General features: G+C 36.4%; 2 protein-coding genes across 2 annotated transcripts; one reads left to right on the forward strand and one right to left on the reverse strand.

Annotated features, from left to right (window-relative positions):
- Nucleotides 1–1,797: 1,797 nt before the first annotated feature.
- On the reverse strand, nt 1,798–7,528 carry LOC18426575 (RAD3-like DNA-binding helicase protein). Its single transcript, XM_011622284.3, has 9 exons — nt 7,008–7,528; nt 6,295–6,888; nt 5,767–5,855; nt 5,024–5,377; nt 4,613–4,918; nt 4,288–4,518; nt 3,931–4,152; nt 2,611–3,157; nt 1,798–2,417 (listed from the first exon to the last, which is right to left on the reverse strand). The coding sequence occupies exons 1-9, from the start codon at nt 7,138–7,140 to the stop codon at nt 2,206–2,208; spliced, it is 2,688 nt and encodes an 895-aa protein (XP_011620586.1). The 5' UTR covers nt 7,141–7,528; the 3' UTR covers nt 1,798–2,205.
- A 2,660-nt stretch (nt 7,529–10,188) lies between these two features.
- Nucleotides 10,189–12,219, forward strand: LOC18426594 (large ribosomal subunit protein eL37x). The gene is made up of 4 exons (XM_006833225.4): nt 10,189–10,270; nt 10,707–10,842; nt 11,633–11,734; nt 11,916–12,219. The coding sequence occupies exons 1-4, from the start codon at nt 10,268–10,270 to the stop codon at nt 11,960–11,962; spliced, it is 288 nt and encodes a 95-aa protein (XP_006833288.1). The 5' UTR covers nt 10,189–10,267; the 3' UTR covers nt 11,963–12,219.
- Nucleotides 12,220–18,423: the final 6,204 nt, after the last annotated feature.

The raw sequence follows: 18,423 nt of genomic DNA on the forward strand, positions 1-18,423 counted from the left end.
ATGGAAAAGTCTTAAGAACGCCTATATGCGAATTGCTACAGTGTTTCACCATCATCACGAGCATGCTATATCCGTGACGGTTTTGCTTAAAAAACACCACGGACCTACATGAACCGTGGCGATCTCTGTACATTTTTCATGTCAATTTTGCATGAAAAAAGAATCTCGTCACGGACATGTTATATCCATGACAAACCGCCACAAACATGCTATGTCCATAACGGTCTTTAATCCATGCCATCCAAAAAAATCGGACGGTGCCGAGCCTATTGGTGAAAATACTGTTTATTTTTGCCCATACGCGTTTTGAGTCTCTCCTATAGTTAATATATAATATTTGAATAAATATAATTATATTTTTTGATAGCTAATATAACTATATATTTTTAATCATAGTATTCAACTAATACATGTATATTCAACATAACATTAAAATATATTTAAGTTTATTATTTTATTTTATTAGGTCAAGTCGAGTAGGGTCATGTCCGGACCAGTTGCCACCCCTACAGTGGGCACGCTACAATGGAGCACACTTTATGGGAGGGAAGTAAAAAAAAAGCACACAAAAGCCTAACCATCAGAGATGGCTTCAATCATTAAGGACTTCAACAATATTATGTAGATTGGAACCTGGAATGCAGCATCTCAATGACAACATGGTTACCAATCCAACAAATAATCCCAAACTTAAATATTGTAGCAACTTTAACGTCAGCAATTCTGCCCATATAAACATGGGCTAAGCCATGTATTAGCCCAAAAAACTGAAGCATCCGAGTGTACTCCGCTGAGTACTCTACGGGGCGAAAACCTTTTAAAATTAAAAGAAAAATAAAATATTTAAAATAAAATAGAGTGAAGGTCAAATAGAGTAAATAAAATAAATAGAGTAAAGGTCAAATAGAACAAAAAATAACCTAAAAAATCCAAATAAGCTTACAAAGTATATGAAACATGGGTTTTAAGAAAATGATTTATAATTGGGGACATTTAAAAAGAAAAAGAAAATATAAAAATAGGGCACATGGCAAAAAAAAGAACTTGCCAATAACATCCAAATTATAAATAAGAATTTTATAGATCAATCCCATATTTTTATATATTTTTTTAGGATATTTTCTTTTTGTAATATACCCCGAGTTGTACCGAGTAACTCGGTTTGCCAAGGGGGCAGGTCCGAATAACTCGGTAATGGACTTGGCCAAGTCCCAAAATGCTGCATTCAATTATGAGTTCAAGTACCAACCAAATACCCCATTTAGGGTGAAAATGGCAGGACTGGAACTGCAAATGGGCCGTGCTCAAGCCCGTCTATGATTGGCTTTGCCTCGACCCAACTTCTACAGCAAGGCCCAAAACATTAAAACTCGGGCTAGGAGCCAGCCTGCCCCTTGGGCCTCATATAGATGCCTGAGCCCAGCTCGTAGGCCACCAGGCTGCCCAGTCTGATTGGCAGCCCTACACTGCTAATAAGATGGCTGTAGTCTGGCTAGGCTTGGTCCATGCGTGAGCCGAGCTTCTGTAGACAGTCCAGGCGTGAATGACTTAAGCTAGGTCTAAGTCTGAGCTCGATCCACAGGCTTCAATGCCTAAGCTCGCGTACAGGCCAGCCCAGCCCAGCCCAGCCCAGCCCAGCCCTCTTGCAAGGTGAGGAACTAAACTTCCCATGGACATTAAACTCTGATAAGGCTGCATAAGAAACAACAGATACTGTTCCCCAATTGGAAAGATTCAATAAGTACAAGGTTCATTTCTTCGCAAGGCAACAACAAATGCAGTTTAAGATCAACAGAGTGACCAAGACATTCTTTAATTAATTAAATAAGAAATCAGGAACAAAATTTGATTTCCATAAGAGAATAGGAAGATGTGTTAGGTCCCCAATATTTACAAGCATCAAAGATGGAGCCTATACTAGCGACTCCAAATCAATGGAAGAAAAAAAAATATACCATAAGAAATGCCCAAGTTGTGCTGAACAGCCCCTACAGATCAGTTCTAAGTTGATCAAACAACTACTATCTTGACCTCAAGCTGCTCCCACCAGCCAGATTGGTTATAGCTTTCTTAGAACACATTATTCAGATATATGTGGATAGAATAAAAATTGAGTAAAAAAGGTGTACCTCAAGCTGAATAGAAATATCTACATGCTGTAAGCAGTTTAACTTGCAAAGTTTGAGCACTGCAAACTCAACATTATCAAATTTTCCTTCCCTTGTTTATTTTGAAGAATTGATAGAGCAACCTGTGAACTTCCCCAAAGTTTGCCGTGGTGGAAACCAGACGATCTTTTATCCACAATGGGAGCTTACTAGATGGGTCAGCAAAACTTCTTTTGGAGGGAAGAGATGAATAACGTGAATCAACCAGTAAGATTGCAGCATAATCGTTAACGTGCCGGATCACTCTGCCTGCAAAGAAGAATTTTAGGAAAGATGCAACACAGATAGGCAATCAATGAAGAAAAAGTGCTATTAATAGGAGATTAAATGATGTAGCATTTCTTTTCTTCCAAAAACCCATAAATTAGAAAAACTAAAGGAAAAAGTTCCAATGAATAGGTGATAAGATGATGCAGGATTTCTTTTCTCAAGAGTCGCATACCAATAGATTGATTTACTGCCTTCATACACAAGTTTTCATAGTACTCTCTTCCTCTATTTTTGCAACACTTCAAAATTTGAAATCCAGCTTCACTAGGTGTTTCACAGTAGATATGGTTGCCAACGCATTGTGATTTGGGTTTTCCCAATCCTTCAATATGCTTGATTCTTTCAATCAGCTCAATATTGGAAGGGCTCGGATATGGAAGTCCTACCATAACCACACAGCGACCCATTCCATCACTGAAGTTTATTCCTTCTGATACCTTTCCTCCAACCACTGCTAAAAGCAGGGCACCATGGCTTTGTGCTGAATTGTCAATGGATACAAGTATGGCTTCTTGGTATTCCTTAAGAACAGACTCAACTTCTACACTATTTCTAGGCTCTCTGAAGACACGCTTTCTCTTCTGAATTCTTGCCATGATGCCAGAAGCCTTCCAAGATTCATGAACTTGCTTTTCATACTCGAATGATGAAAAGAACACCACGATACCTTCTGGCACCACAGTTACTAAATTGCAGATTAGGTATCCAAGCTCCTCCATCTGTAGCATTACCAAAATTTTCAACTTAGTCTGCCACAACTTTGCAACCTAACAAGACATTAAAAGCCTGTACTCAGGCTCGGACTCGGTAGTGTCCAAACCTGAGCTGGCAGTGAGACTCAACCAAGCATCTGGGAAATATATAAAGAAATCTGTGACCTAGTGAGACTTGCTTGTGTCTAAGGGTTATTTATGCCGGGTCTGAGTGACTCAGTCAACTCTGAGCCTGAGTCACCAATTTTCCTTTTAGCAAGAACAGTTTGAGGACTGGAGATTTTTAGGGAATTCCTTGCAACTAACCCATGATTCGTTATTTAAAAAAAAAAAAAAATTAAGAGAGAGAGAGGGAGGGAGAGATTTTTGGATGAACAAAACTGCTCGCAACTTTTGAACAAACAATTGTGTATATAGTCCAGGGACGTGTCCCAAGAGAAAATAAAATTGAAGTTCGTGCATGTTTCTTTCCCCGAAAACTCAGTGATCAAGGAGGAATGAAAAACCAAACTACATGAGAAAGTTTGGAGGGGAGCTTCCTGGTAGGCACAATTCAAAGGTGACAGCATTATAAAAGAAGATCCTTATTACGCACATTATTCCAGTAAGATCAATGAGACCATGGACCTGTATGACGCTAACTTTCATGGTTTCGTTGTGTATGCAAAATGCAATTATAGAACACAAAGAACCTCCTCATATTTAACTCTAATATGAGATCATATCATCACACTTGCCATGACACCAGTATAATCATAAGGGAGATATGTTAAGCTTACCGTGCCTGGAGAGCTTCGATAGTGGTAGCTAAAATCAAATTTCTTTCCTGTGGGCCCGCATGAAACTGCAATGGGCAAAATACTCTCTGGAGGAACAATATGGTTGCACGAAAATAAGTGCAACCGCTCCATAGGCAAGCACGGGAACAAGCGATCCACTGTCTCCTCTGTAGGCTGCAGTGTTCCTCCAGCTAGTACAACAGCATGTGCTTGATCTACAATCTGCAAGTGTTCCAGCAAATCAATTAATTTTCAGAAGATGCATATAAATGCATATATGCATATAAACTTATTTGTACAAGATGCACATATATGTGTTCTGGAATATGAAAAAGATCGAGCATAGGCCGTGAGCACCTCAGAGAAAATCTTCTCTCCAGCAAGCATAACAAATTTCAGGGATCCCTCTTTCTTTGAGACAATGATTCTTCCATCGGTATCATCATTTGTCAGTGCAAACATGAAGTCCACAAATGCTTGAAATGCAGATACTATGCTCCCTTCAACACCAACACTCCTATCGTCAATGGCGGATGATTGTGGAGACCCATTTGCCAAAATATTAAGTTTAGCTCCATAGCCACTGACCTGAGAAAATAAGCATATTAAGCCTGTAGCTTAAAAAAAATAAATCATTAAACCTTGTAACTGAACAAGTTATTCACCGCACTAATTTCCATACCTTGTGAGTGATGTTGCTCTCCTTAACGTACTCCTTTAACTTGATTAAGTTCACGTTGTCAATTTCAAGAGAAAATAGAAAATCATTTACAGTCACTGAAGAGTTGCACATCTCTGGCTCTTCAGTTTGTTGAGCATCAATTACTTTGCAGTGTTCAACAGAGTTAACTTCTTCTTTGCATATCAGCAACTGGAGTAGAGCCTTTGCAACAACCATTAGAATCTGGATGTATCGCCTATTTCCAGTTCCCAAGCGATTTCGGAACCTTTCAAAGTACATTGTCAGGTGGTACTCTACCTGTTCAAGCTGGACAGATGCAAGTTCAGCGGCTAGTTAGGTCCCAAAAGTAAACCTAATTTCGCCAAATCTCCAGGAAGAAATATTCGAAGAGATGGGGGTCTACATTCTGACCTGAAATTTGGTAACTTTTGAGTTGTACATATTAATGAGAGCATCTGCCAGATTGTGAGCTTCATCTATAATGACAACACTGTTTTTCAAAGTTAAACCAAGCGATTCACGAGCAGACTTCAAGAGAAGAGATTGGTAAGGAAGGACCACTAAATCAGCGGTTCGAACCATGCTCCGAGAGCCATAGTATGGGCATGTTCCAATTTTCTGACCAAGCCTCAGTAGATCTTCAATGTCCATTGCATCACTTTGAGAGATTTCGTTTCTCAATTGCCTCTGAAATTTTTTATGCTTCATCATTGGGCATCCAGAAGACAGTTTGCTCCTCTGGATTTTAACTCCATTGTTGCTGATCTGCAAATGAGATTGAAAGTGTCTCTACTGTTAGGATACAAAATATGCTCCTGATACTATAATATGTAACAGAGATGATCTAAGAAGTATTGAGTGTCATCAAATTCGAATAGGATGAACAAGAAAAATGATAGCATAACATTTTTTAATGATACAAACAAATAGACTATGTTTGAATGCAATACGACCTTTAAAAAAAACAAAATTCACAGAAATACAAAGTTAATGAGATCATGTTCAACAACTGCATTGAAAGCACAATTGGGTCTTTTGTCAAGAGCTCTTTAAGTATATGGTGTTTCTAAATCCAATAGTCTGTAACAGCATTGACAGGAAACCAATGATAAAAAGGATAAAGAACAACTTAATTTCAAGAACAGAAGGACAACCTTGCTTCTGGATTCCTTTGTGGTCTTTCTCCTCTGAAGTTCCATGCATCGCTCGTTAATCCTACCCAAACTTCCCAGCTTCGAAACCTCTTATCGAAAGCAAAAGAAGACAATAAGTTCAATCATTGAAATGAACTGCGTTATATCTGAAGCTATGAAGCACAATGAGCAAAACTAGATCAGAAACTCCTTGTACAAAGGAATAACGGAAAAAACAAGCATGGATATCTACAGAGGATAATCATCAAAGCTTTATTATATATAAAGAGATCTGTATATGCTAACAACTTTTTTAGCAAACACAAAGGCAGGAATCCAAACAAACACGAATCCAGAAGTATAACACCAATATGGAGTTCACAAATAGCGCTCAATCCAGTAGCTTTGCTAACTGAATCAGATAACATGAACATATGGAAATCAAAAAAACAACGGTTGATAAATAATTGTTAGATGAAAATTAATAAACAGTGAATAGTTATGGGAAATATAATAACTACAAACAAATATAATGGCTATGGATAATACCTGCATTTGTGCACAGTGATTTCCTTGAACCCAAACAGATCACTCTTAAAGTAGAAGCGAATACAGTTCTCTGCATCTCTTTGACAAACTGAGAAAGCTGTGAGTGTGTCCTGCTAGAAAAATAAACTTTGAAAACTCCATCTCCCTCCGTTTCTTCTTCTTCGTCATCATCTACTTCTTCATCACTGCTTGATCCAGCAGCCTTCCTTTTCGTGTTCTTATCACCATTTTCATCTGTTTCACTCTTGTATTCATTGACCAAAAACTCCTCATCCTCATCCATTTCCCCAATTGTTGAATTGGAACCCATTTTAATAAGACCTCCCTTTCTCCCACATATGTTGTTATTGCTCTCTATGGGGTTTCTCTGAGTCCTTCTCTCTCTAGAATCCACTGATTTATAGCCAAATGTTGATGATTTCTTCTGAGGTGATTTCTCACCTTTGGGTACAACAAAATTCTTCATCCAATCGGGTTCGTCGTCAAAATTATGCGAGCCCTGATCAATTGCTGTATTGGGTTTCTTCTCTTTTGATCTTTGATCAACAACCCATTGCAGAGCACTGCATATTATACTCAACGTTTTGCCGGTCCCTGCAATTTTTTGGAGAGAGCGGTTAGAGAGAGAAAATATGAGTGGGTTTATTTGTAAGAGCCTTCGCAGAATGGAGAGAGAGAGAGGGAGAAAGAGAAAGAGAAAGAGATAAATTTACCAGTAGGGCTTTCAAGCATGGCGACTCCTCCACTGTCGAGGGCATTGTAGAGTGCCGTCATGAATTGAAGCTGGATTGAGTATGGCTTGAAGGGAAATGCTGGGAATTTGGGAGTCTCCTCCTGCATTTCCATGAAACTCTCTCTCTCTAGGGTGGAAGAGTATGAAATTAAAATTTTGTTATCGCCTCCTTCTCTCTCCCTAAAACAAAAAAAAAGGAAAAGATAGGGAAATTCAAGTTTTTGTTTTCGCTTCCCTCCCCTCAACGGAGAGGAAGACCTGGAAATTGAAGTTCAATTTTTAGGCCCCCCACCCTCTCTCTCTAAAAGAGGGAAGGCAGGGAAAATCGGAGTTTGGTTTTGAGCTCAATCTCTCTCTACAGAGGTGAAGGCATGGAAATTGAACGTTCGCTTCAGCCTCGCTCTCTCTCTCTCTCTCTCTAAGAAGGGAAAATACAAAGTTATGGCCCCCCACCCTCTCTCTGCACTTTCCCGCGCTAATTGTTTTCCCGCCTCCTTGCTCGACACAGTCCAGTCCACACGAGGGACACTTCAACACGAGCGCCATTTTCAGTGTGACGAGGAATGCCCCCCAAATCATGCACCATACGCGTGTGTCAAGACTCAAGAGATTTGGGTCGTTTGGATGCCCCAAACTATTTCCGTTACTCCCGAAATGGAGCCGTGCTCGGTGGCAAAATGTCCTAGAAAGGTAGGGGTGGCAATGGACCCGGACCCAACCCCCGTCCGGGTATGGGTGTAAAAATTGGATCCGGTGGGTTTGGTTCGGGTCTAAATATTGGAAGGTTGGGTTCATATAGATCCGACCCAAATAGTGTTAATATTTAAATAATATATAATATTTAAATAAATAAAGTCATATATTTTTAGTTATAATATTTTAATACGGATGCATCCATAGCCGTAGAGGTAAAGTGCGCCTTCAAACTTTATCATGGTATATAATTTTGATGTAAAATATTCTTAGGATTATCTCAAAATCTATTTTTATATCTAATTATAAAAGTTTAAATTTAAAAAATGGTTAAAATCAAGTAGATCTATAAACATATGAAAATATTGAAAATAGACGGTGTATATAATATATTGTAAAATGCACTATTTATGAGACTTAAAATCTTTTTATTTTTCATAGTCATACATCTCGATGTCGTGATGATCAATCAAAGGGTTTTTCAACATTAAAACTACATTTTTTGATGGATTTTTTAGGTGCATCCGTAGTTCTACATTACAACGTTGCATCCTTATATAAATTTTTTCCTTTAAATAATATTCCGTGTTCTTCAGATCGGCTCAAATTCAATCTGGACTGTTGGGCTTGTACTGTTTCATGAGTTAGTGGGCTCACCCAAACGTTTTCCATATATATATATATGGTGAAGTTTGTATATAGTCGAGGCTGTAAACCATCAAAATAGAGCGTGCCTTCAAATAGTATAAAAAATGTGATTTCCATACTGGAAATCTTTGTGATAGCCTTAAAACATATTTTCATATCTAATTTATAAAATTTAAAGCTTAAAAAATAATGTAGATCGAGCAAATATAAATACATGAAAATCTTGAAAATTGACGTTAAAAAAATGCATTACAAGATGCTCTATTTCCAAAATTTGAATCTCATTTTTTTTCATGTTCATACATCTTGATGTCGAGACTGTCAATTTGATGATATTTGAGCATCAAAAGCATCAAAACAATCTCAATTGAATTTTTTGATATTCGCTCTAATTTGACAGTTTAGAGTCTCGGCTCTATATAATATTTTTTCATATATTTAACATAACATAATATTATTGTTTTATTGGGTCGGGTCCAATCGGGTACCGGGGCCGACCTGACCCGATCCATTTCCATTGCCACCCTTGCAAAAAGGCAACACTCTATGATATATATGCTACAATTTTTCTGATAAAATAACGCACTATTCTTTAATTTTCAAACTTATTTTGCAGTAACCTCTCCAATATTTTGTATTTAGGGGACAATAATTGTCCCTCAAAACTAACAACATACCCCCCTTATCCCCTTCATTTCATTCCATCTTTGACATGAGATTTGATGTCAATGATCTTTATTATTAGTCTTGATGAGAGTATCCTGACATTATTTAGAATCAAAATTAGGGGCTTGAGCTACTATGCAGATTTTGCTCTCTCCCACTTTTTTTTTTAACTAACACAAGACACTTAATTGTGAAGAAAACATAAATTAGAACAATACTTGGACACCATGTTTTTCATTCTCTAAGCTGACTAATTTCCCTTATTTTTTTTTTGCACTGTATATGACTGATAATTATTTTTGGCATTTTCAAATTAATTAGAGATTTTTATTATAAAATTATTTATTTTGATATAAAGAGATCACAATTACTGCAAAATCAAATGGATGAAAGTAAATTGTAATATATACCCATTTTCAACTACTCGATTTCAAAATTTTATTTTCGACTTTGAACTTAAAGAATGTCACATGTTCAACCATTCTATTTCAAATCTAAAGTCAACTTTAAATGAAAAGTAAAAAGGTGCAGTTTGTATAATAACCCGGCTCTAAACAATAAAAGTAAAGTGCATCTTCAAATAGTATTGAGATATGTGGTTTTATTATTGAGAATCTTGATGATAGTCTAAAAATAGTTCTTCAATTTTTAATTATAACTTTAAAAACTTAAAAAATAGTGTAGATCGAGTAGATATATGAAAAATTGAAAATCTTAAAAATGGACAGTAAAAAAATACGTTACAATATGTATTATTTTCAAAACTTGAAATTTATTTTTTTCAAATGTGTATGCATCTTGATGTCGAGACGATCAATTTTAAGATATTTGATCATCAAAACAACCTCTTATAGTAAATTTTTTTATATGGGATGTAATTTTATTGTTTAAACTTTAGAGCCTTGGCTTTTGCTGATTGTGTACATTTTATTTTAAAAATTTAACCATTTTCTTCCTTGAATGGTAAAATATTGTATGCACCTGTAGGTCGGTGAACGTCAGTCCCCATGGTGGCGAAGATAAACGGTCCAGATTCAATTTATGATCACGCATCAACAAATAGGACCCGTTCCATTCGCACGTGACAGCATTCCCTAAAGCCCTAACCCTAACTGTACCCATCCTCATAACTGAGACGGCAACAAATAAAACCCGATCCCCCACGCTCTGAAAATCTTCTTAGCGGCGGAGGAGAAGAGAGAGAAAGAGGGTTGCAGGAGCAGGAGAAGAGAAATGGTAAGAAAGAAAACAAAACTCAATCGAATGCACTTTTCTTGCTCTTTTCACTCGTTAATCCTTGCAGTTTTGTAACGATATTTTTACTTTTGTTTTGATTTATGAGTGTTTTGAATTAGCTGATTGTGTTCTATGGATTTATTGAAGGGTTTACGCAATGGTAGATTTAGCTGAGTGATTTCCATGTATTAGGTTTTTGTTTTGTTTTGAAATCAAGGGCTTATTTTAGGTTTAGGGTTAGATATGCATTAAACTCCCTCTCTGTCTCTACTCTCTCAACCTCGAGCTCTTTATCTACAGCCAGATTAACAATGCATTTCTCATTCTCCCTGCTATTTTCTGCATTTTACGGTGTTTTTAACCTTTTTTCAGTCTCTCTCTCGATCTTTGTTGGGTGAAATGGTTAATTTATTTATGTGTTCTTTATGTATTTAAGGGGAAGGGAACGGGGAGCTTTGGCAAGAGGAGGAATAAGACCCACACACTGTGTGTGAGGTGTGGGCGCAGGAGCTTCCATCTCCAGAAGAGCAGGTGTTCCGCCTGTGCTTACCCAGCTGCCCGTATTCGCAAATGTAAATCTTTCTCTCTCTCTCTCTCTATCCCTAAGTTTGGGACTTAGGCTAAGTATTTCTGTCTCTAATCTGCTTTCTTCCACTTACAATAAGTGCAAATCGTGTTTCTGTAACTATGTCATCACTGCATCTCTCTCAAAGATTAGGGTTTATAGTTACATATGATTCACTGTTTCGATATTTTCCTAACCTCTAGTTCTTAATCGTCAAGCGCATCACCACCGCATTCCTCATTATCCTCCAATTTTCTGCATTTGAGGCCTCAGCATTCATTTGTTCTCTCTTATCTTTCTAAGATCAGGGTTTAGGCTATGTATTTCTCTCTCTCTCTTTCTCCTTTCTCTTACAAGTATGAATTTTGTGCTATAACTAGATTATGACTGCATCTTTCCATGTCCATCTTAAAGCTTGCATTTTATGATTACATATGATTTAATATCAATGTATTCCCTCAATCTCTTCTTTACCAACAACCTGACTATCGCTGCATGTCCATTTATTCTTGATTTTCTGCATTTGAGTTGTTAATATTCATTCTCTCCTCTTCCTCTCTCTCACTGAATTTAGGGATTAGTATACTCCCAGAAGTGGGAAACCTTTTTTAAGGTTTATGGTTATATGCATTGATTTCTCTCTCACTAGACAACCAAATTATCACTGTATTTCTAATTCTCCTTATTTTTCTGCATTTTGTGGGGCTACTCGACATTTATTTCACTCTCTGCATCCAGTTTTGTCTGAAATTTTGTCAGGCTCCTTTTTGGTATTGACGTTAGAATAATGTGAGCAGATAACTGGAGTGTGAAGGCGATAAGGAGGAAGACGACAGGGACTGGAAGGATGAGGTACCTCCGTCATATGCCTCGGCGCTTCAAGAGCAACTTCAGAGAAGGTAACTCACCAAACCCTAGTTTTCTTTGCGCGTTATATTTCTCATTCCACGGCTGCTTCTGTTATCTTAACCTTGCATTTTGAGTACTTTACAGTGATTCTGGATTTTTATAGAATGCTCATTGCTAAATTGCTAAGGAATCTAATTGTTCGATTTTTTTCTCTCTGTATTTTATCACCAGGAACTGAAGCAGCTCCTAGGAAGAAGATCGCTGCTGCTTCATTTTGAGCAACACCCCAATCATGGTCTTTGTGTCAACCGAGTGTTTTCAAATTTTGTTGCATTTTGTTCTCAACATATGCTACTTTGATTCTGGTTTTTCTTCGAAGACTATCGTGCTCCTCAGGAATTTACTTGTTAATTTTCCCTGCGGAGTGCTTGATATCCATAGGGAGTAGTTTTCATGGACAATTTGAACTTATCATTATGGTTGAAAATGTGGAATTTCAATAGGTGCCTATTAATCATTGAGTATCTTTTGCCAATATTTGTGCATATTAGTTATATTTGCTTTCATATATGCAGTTATTGTTTGGCACTTAATTCATCATGTGGTGCACTATAGCAGAATATATGTACATATATATTTTGAGGTTTAAAACTTGTTGATATCTTGTGATGATAATATCAACATCTACAGTTCTCAAACATCCACTGTGGTATCAATCAAATTCATGAAGTGTATTTGGCAATTAGGACTGGACTTCTCTTTTGGAGCTAAACATGCTTATTTTTGCTGTAATATAATGAGATCTCGTACTTTAGTTTCCATATGCACATGCTAGTATTTACTTATCGTAACTATAGATTTTTGTTACTTGTATATTACTAGTAACAACTCTAGGCTGCCCATTGTTTGTCACTACTGGTAGTAAGGCTTATTTGTGAATTGCTAACACGTAGTGTGTCTCTGAAATATGTGATAAAACACTGAAGTTTTATGATTTTAAGAATTCTATGAACATCCTCATATGGAGGCTAATGGTGGTTATAGGTGAGAGCAAACAATCACCATTCCCTAGTTTGAGTTTGGGTAGCTAAGAGATAACAATGAGAATTTCCTTTATTTAAAGGGATTATCTTTCTAACAATTATAATCTTAGCTGTGTGGAGGAAGATATATATTTTAATGTGGATCATGAGGTGCTATTTTTAAGTTTGATGTGAATTGTGTGGATGAAGCTCTAGCAGTCAGTGCCAATGAAATGGTCAGTATTCATTCAATTTGATCATTCATAACTTGTTCTACTAGTGTTATGGTATTACTTATGAAAATTTGGGAAATTGAGAATCTGGCATTATGATAAATGCCTTCATGTAGTTCACTATTTTTTGGCCTATAAAAAAGCAGGAGAATGAAGGTAAAATCCTGTCTTACTATATGTAGATTCAATTTAGGATTAAAAAAGAAAAGAAAAAGAAGTTGAGAATCATGGATATTATTTGTGCCAACAAAGACATGGAGATGATTTTGTAGTATTAAAGGTTATCTAGAATCAGGCATGTGTAACTGACTCCAATTAGTTGGAACGAAAGGTTTAACTGGAAATACTAGGGGTTTTGGATTTCCTAGTAACTACTCTTTACAATAAATATTGGTGCCTTTTAAAGGTTGTTGATCAACTGTGTTACCTGGACACGGACATGGGTGGTGGAATCTGATGTGTGCTCAAGTGTCTAGTACTTGTCCAAAAATGTCAATACAGAAAGACATGTTCATATGATTGTTAGTTTATCATAAATTAATAGAATTTTAGTACATACATGCAGACACATCATAAATAGTATGCTTGGATGTGGTTTATGTGGTTCGCCCGTTGGTAAACCACACAAACTTGGCATAAGACATCTTGGGATCAAACCCTATTCTTGTCCTTTACGCATTTTATTTTTATATCCTTGCATCAGGAAGTGTGGACACGGTGTCCAAGTGTCAACTTTTTTACTCTCAATAGTCAATACTTCAAGAATGAAGCGTTTGGGTATATAAAGAATTATCCGGTGGTTATGCTTGGAAATGGTTGCTCATGTACAGCAGTACATTCTTGGTAATGGTTTTTTTCAAATAGCCCTAGATTCTTGTGAATGTGGTTGGAGATTTAATGACTAAAGATTTTGCATATTTCTTGAACAATTGAAGTAAACTGTAAAACAATGGTGACACTATGATTGCATGAAGTAGAGTTTATGAGCCTCCAGACTTGTATACCCTTTGATAATCAGAGCGCTTTTGGTACTTTAAGGTCATGCATTTGAAGTACTATGCCCTTAGGGGCTGAGAAGCATTCCTTTGGATAAAAGGTAATTGCATGTTGGTGGTCCTAGTAAAGACGTTTCTTCTATTCTATTGAAAACTGAATCTTAGGAAACACACCATTCAAAGGCTTGTTTGGACTGGTTGGCAACTCCAGAGCAAGCTAGTTGTGCTTGATGGATTTGATCACTGAGATACATGGAACGTTTTGACATGCATACTTAGAAAATATTATTCGGAATTGGGAGATATTGTGGATGGGTGTTTGTAATGGTAAAGGTTAGTTTAGTTCTTATTAATTGTGAATTATGATACCCAGACACTTGGATGCTAGGTCAACAACTTCCAAACACAGGGATATTACGAAACATGTAAAGCACAAAGCACAAAGGTGTGGTTTGAACCGAAAACGTATTGTGCCAAATTCTTGTGGTCTATCTACCTTAACACATCTAAGTGTATGCCATCTATGCATTAAAAATCTATAGATTTATTATAAAATAATAATCATACTAACCTGTCTTTTCATGTTGGTTTTTTAAGTTGAAGCACTAGACATGCATTTGATTTGTACACTGCGGGCGGTGTCTAGGTAAACATAGACTCTCATTCATTGTGAAGTGGGGTGATTATTTTCTCTGATGCCAAGTGTGCGTGTCTGAGAGAGAGAGATTTTACATGAAGAGAACTAATCTTATATCGATTACAATCTAGGATTATATAGCTTTTCTTGATCCTGAAGCATGTGGACCTGACCATCAAGCAATGTGGATCTCAGCCATTGCTTAGGTGGGAGCTACACCTTGACTTATGGAATGCCAAATCAGCCTGGCTTAAAAGTTTGAAAACTTTTGCAACATCTTTTTTCACCTATATTAAAGCCATAGTCAAGGGTAGGACGGAGAGCCTATAAAGTTAAAGTTTAGGGTAACTTCAAACCAATTCATATCTTACAGTGTAGTCGTTTATATGAAAATTAATTGAAATCTCTAGTACTAGGATATATTAAGGAAACTCTTCCTTACAGTGTATTCGTTTATATGAAAATTAATTGAAAATCTCTAGTACTAGGATATATTAAGGAAACTCTTCTTTTAATAAATACAAACCTAGGAGTAAATATTTTGGTTGAATAAACAAAATAGGTGATTATCTCTGCTGGAAATTGTTGCTTTGATGGGAAATCACCAAATTTGAGAGTTTTTGCTTTTTATTTTCTTTTTTTTTTTAAAAAATATCTCTCATGCGTTTGTAGCGGATAGTAATTTAGATGTGCGTTAGACAGGCCTCTTGCTATTTTATATGAAGTTGCAGTATGCTATGCCTTATTGGCCATGCTTGTTTAATATACTTCCTTAGCTACCCCATCCAATTAAATGCCTACGTATCTCTTTTTATTTGATACTTGGTTCAATCAAGTACTCTCTCTTTTCGCATCATACTTTAAGTATGAAGTAGGTACCATTTGAACTTGATCATGGAAGTGGTTTATTATGATATTTTTTACAGGAAACTGTATCTGCATTTTGGTTTTTTGGTGCCAAATTCATTTTATTTTTCTGGGATTTCCCTTTGTTTATCTTTATAGCAGTTTTAGTTAACTTTTACGAGTTATGGGTGATTTTGGAATTTGGAGTGACATCGGAAATTTGATGATCCGGGAGGTTCCTTGTCACAGGAATGGAAATTTGAACCTTTGAAAATAGAACCTGTGTGCGCGCGTGCATATGCTCTTGCATGCATCCTCATACTGGCGCGAGCTCATTTGTGTGCTAGCTTTGATGCAATTTTATGAGACGGACGTGTTAGCATCCAACAAAGTAGATTCTTAGAAACTATTAAGAGGATAGCTTTTGCAGTGATATTAAGTAGTGTTATCAGGATTGGAGTAGCCACAAAATCAGTCCAGCCGCCAGCCGCTAGTCGAACCTGGGTTTGCACCCTGAACCACTAGCTAATGCCCTGAACCGTGGGCAGTTCACAACAAAGGAACGAACTATGCTTGAACATGTCTTCTTTTGTTTTTGACGAAGGTTTAACACCTTTTATTACTGAACATTAAAAAAGGGGTTGCCCATGAACATCCGTCTCTCTCGCTCTCACTCATCGTGTGGCTCCATGACAAAGGTTAACACCTTTTAGTACTACTGGATACAGTTACAAAAGGCAGTATCCATAAACCTCTCTCTCGTATTGTGTGCCTTCAGAGGGGATTCATGCCCCAATAATGTCTCGATTACGTACTTGCAATTTTGATCTTGTCAAATTTGCAATTCAATTTTTTTGTGGGTATATAGGTAAGGTAGAGAAAAAACTGACAGTCAATGGTAAACTCTAAATCCCTAGTATGTATTGTGCTACTAAAACAAATAAGAGTCTAATTGGAGGAAAATCGAAGCATTATACAAGTTGGAATTTAGAGGCTTAAGGTAAATATAAATCAGAAATATTTCCACTATAATCACGAATTTGAATAACGAAATCCCTAATAGCCTTCTATCGATCTTATGAAATATTATCAACACTCCCTGGATTGAAATCCAGTTGCTAAAACAACAAACTATGCAAGACAAAAAAAATCCCAAAATTTATATTTTCTTTGAAATCTCGGGACATGAAATTTCTTTGCAACGAAAAAATTACAAAAAGAAAAGAAAATTGATTTTTGTATGGACGTCCACCATGTGATGAAAAAATGCTACAATTTCTCTCTTTTCTATGTGAGAAAATCTTAGAAGTCAATGAGAAGGGATACGCATCCTCCCGCACAAGGCAAGGCGTGTTCTACGCTTACTCCCTTGGTAAAAAAGGGCTATTTTGGGAGGATTTATTTATGAAGATATCTGATAAAGTTGGAACGGTAGAGGATTTTTTCTATCGATAATTTTGGGATCCAACTAATAACATCACTAAATGATTACTTTAAAAATTGGAATGTGTTTTTTAAATTTAGAGTTGAATGTTCAAAAATTGCCATCTTTGTCGGTTTTAGATAGTTACATGTTTTTGACTGATCCAATTTTTTTGTATATCTCTTTGAAATCATAATCCCAAATAACCCTATAAGTCTGTAGAAAGCCCATAAACTTCATGAAGTCAAAAAAAAAAAAGATTAATCCATTGATCTTTTTTATTGTCTAAATTATAACATTTATTTTATTCTTCTCTATTGAGCTCGTGATATAAATGGAATTTGAGATACCTCATTTGACCTACTTATGAGGTTTATGAGATTCAAAGAGGGTCGAGAGAGAGAAAAGTTTATATAGAGCTGAGGCTCTAAACAATCAAATTGGAGCCTACCACAAAAAGTTTACTAGAAGAAGTTGTTTTGATGTTCAAATATGTTCAAGTTGTTCATCTCAACATATATGGACATGAGAAAAAATTGATTTCTAAGTTTTGAAAATAGTGTATTTTGTAGCGCATTTTTTGACTGTAAATTTTCAAGTTTTTATAGATCTTTTGATTCATTATATTTTTTAAGATTTAAATTTTATAAATAAAGATGAAAATATATTTTAAGACTATCACAAAGATTTGCAGTATTGAAATCACATTTCTCGACAATATTTGAACGTGGGCTCTAATTTGATTGTTTAAAACTTAAGGCTCTATACAAACTGCACCCTTGGAAAAATAAAAAGGATGATTGTAATATAGACAATGAAAAATCTAGTAGAAGGGGTCCATGAGTTATACTTATGGACTCGAAGGTTATTTGGGATTATGATTTTAAAGAGGGGGAATACAATTTCTTTCTGTTTTTTTTTTTTTTTTTAACCCAAAATTTCATAGCCATATTAAACTAATGAAAAGAGGCAAGTCAGAGGTGTTTGCCAATCGTTTAAACAAGTTCGGACCTATCTGTCAGAGTCGAAATACCGGTACTCCTATTGAACTTTGGCCCTAGTCTGGCTTCCTAACGTGTGTCATGCTTTAGAAGAGACAATATTTGAAGAAAAATATTTAAAAAAAATCGTTTAATTTTGATACAGAGAATTCACAGTTACTATTATCCCTCAGATTTCGATTGATGGTTGTAAGAGTAACATTTACTATACTCAACTTTAAAAAAAAATCTTAGCAAATGCATCCCAAACCATTCAATTTAACTAGTAATTATGAACTCGTATCAAAGATAAATAGTTTCATAGTATACAATCCCGCATATGAACTTCTATATTGATGGAAAGCATACATGGACACTAATCCCCTGCCCTGCGCCACCCTGGTGACAATGAACCTGGATCTGACTCGAGACACGAGGGGTAGACCCGACCAAGATCCAAGTATGGGTTGAAGTCGGACCCGTCTGGATCCAGGTCCAAATCTCACACCCGATCACTATTTGAATTCTGGTCGGAGTCCTTTATCTGGATATTTGAGTGAATGTAAAACGACTCTCCCTCTCTCCATTGACGATCTTTTCTTT

This window comes from Amborella trichopoda, chromosome 5, assembly GCF_054954075.1.
Source record: "Amborella trichopoda isolate Santa Cruz 75 chromosome 5, AtrichopodaSantaCruz75HAP2 v2.0, whole genome shotgun sequence".
Taxonomy (NCBI): Eukaryota; Viridiplantae; Streptophyta; class Magnoliopsida; order Amborellales; family Amborellaceae; genus Amborella; species Amborella trichopoda.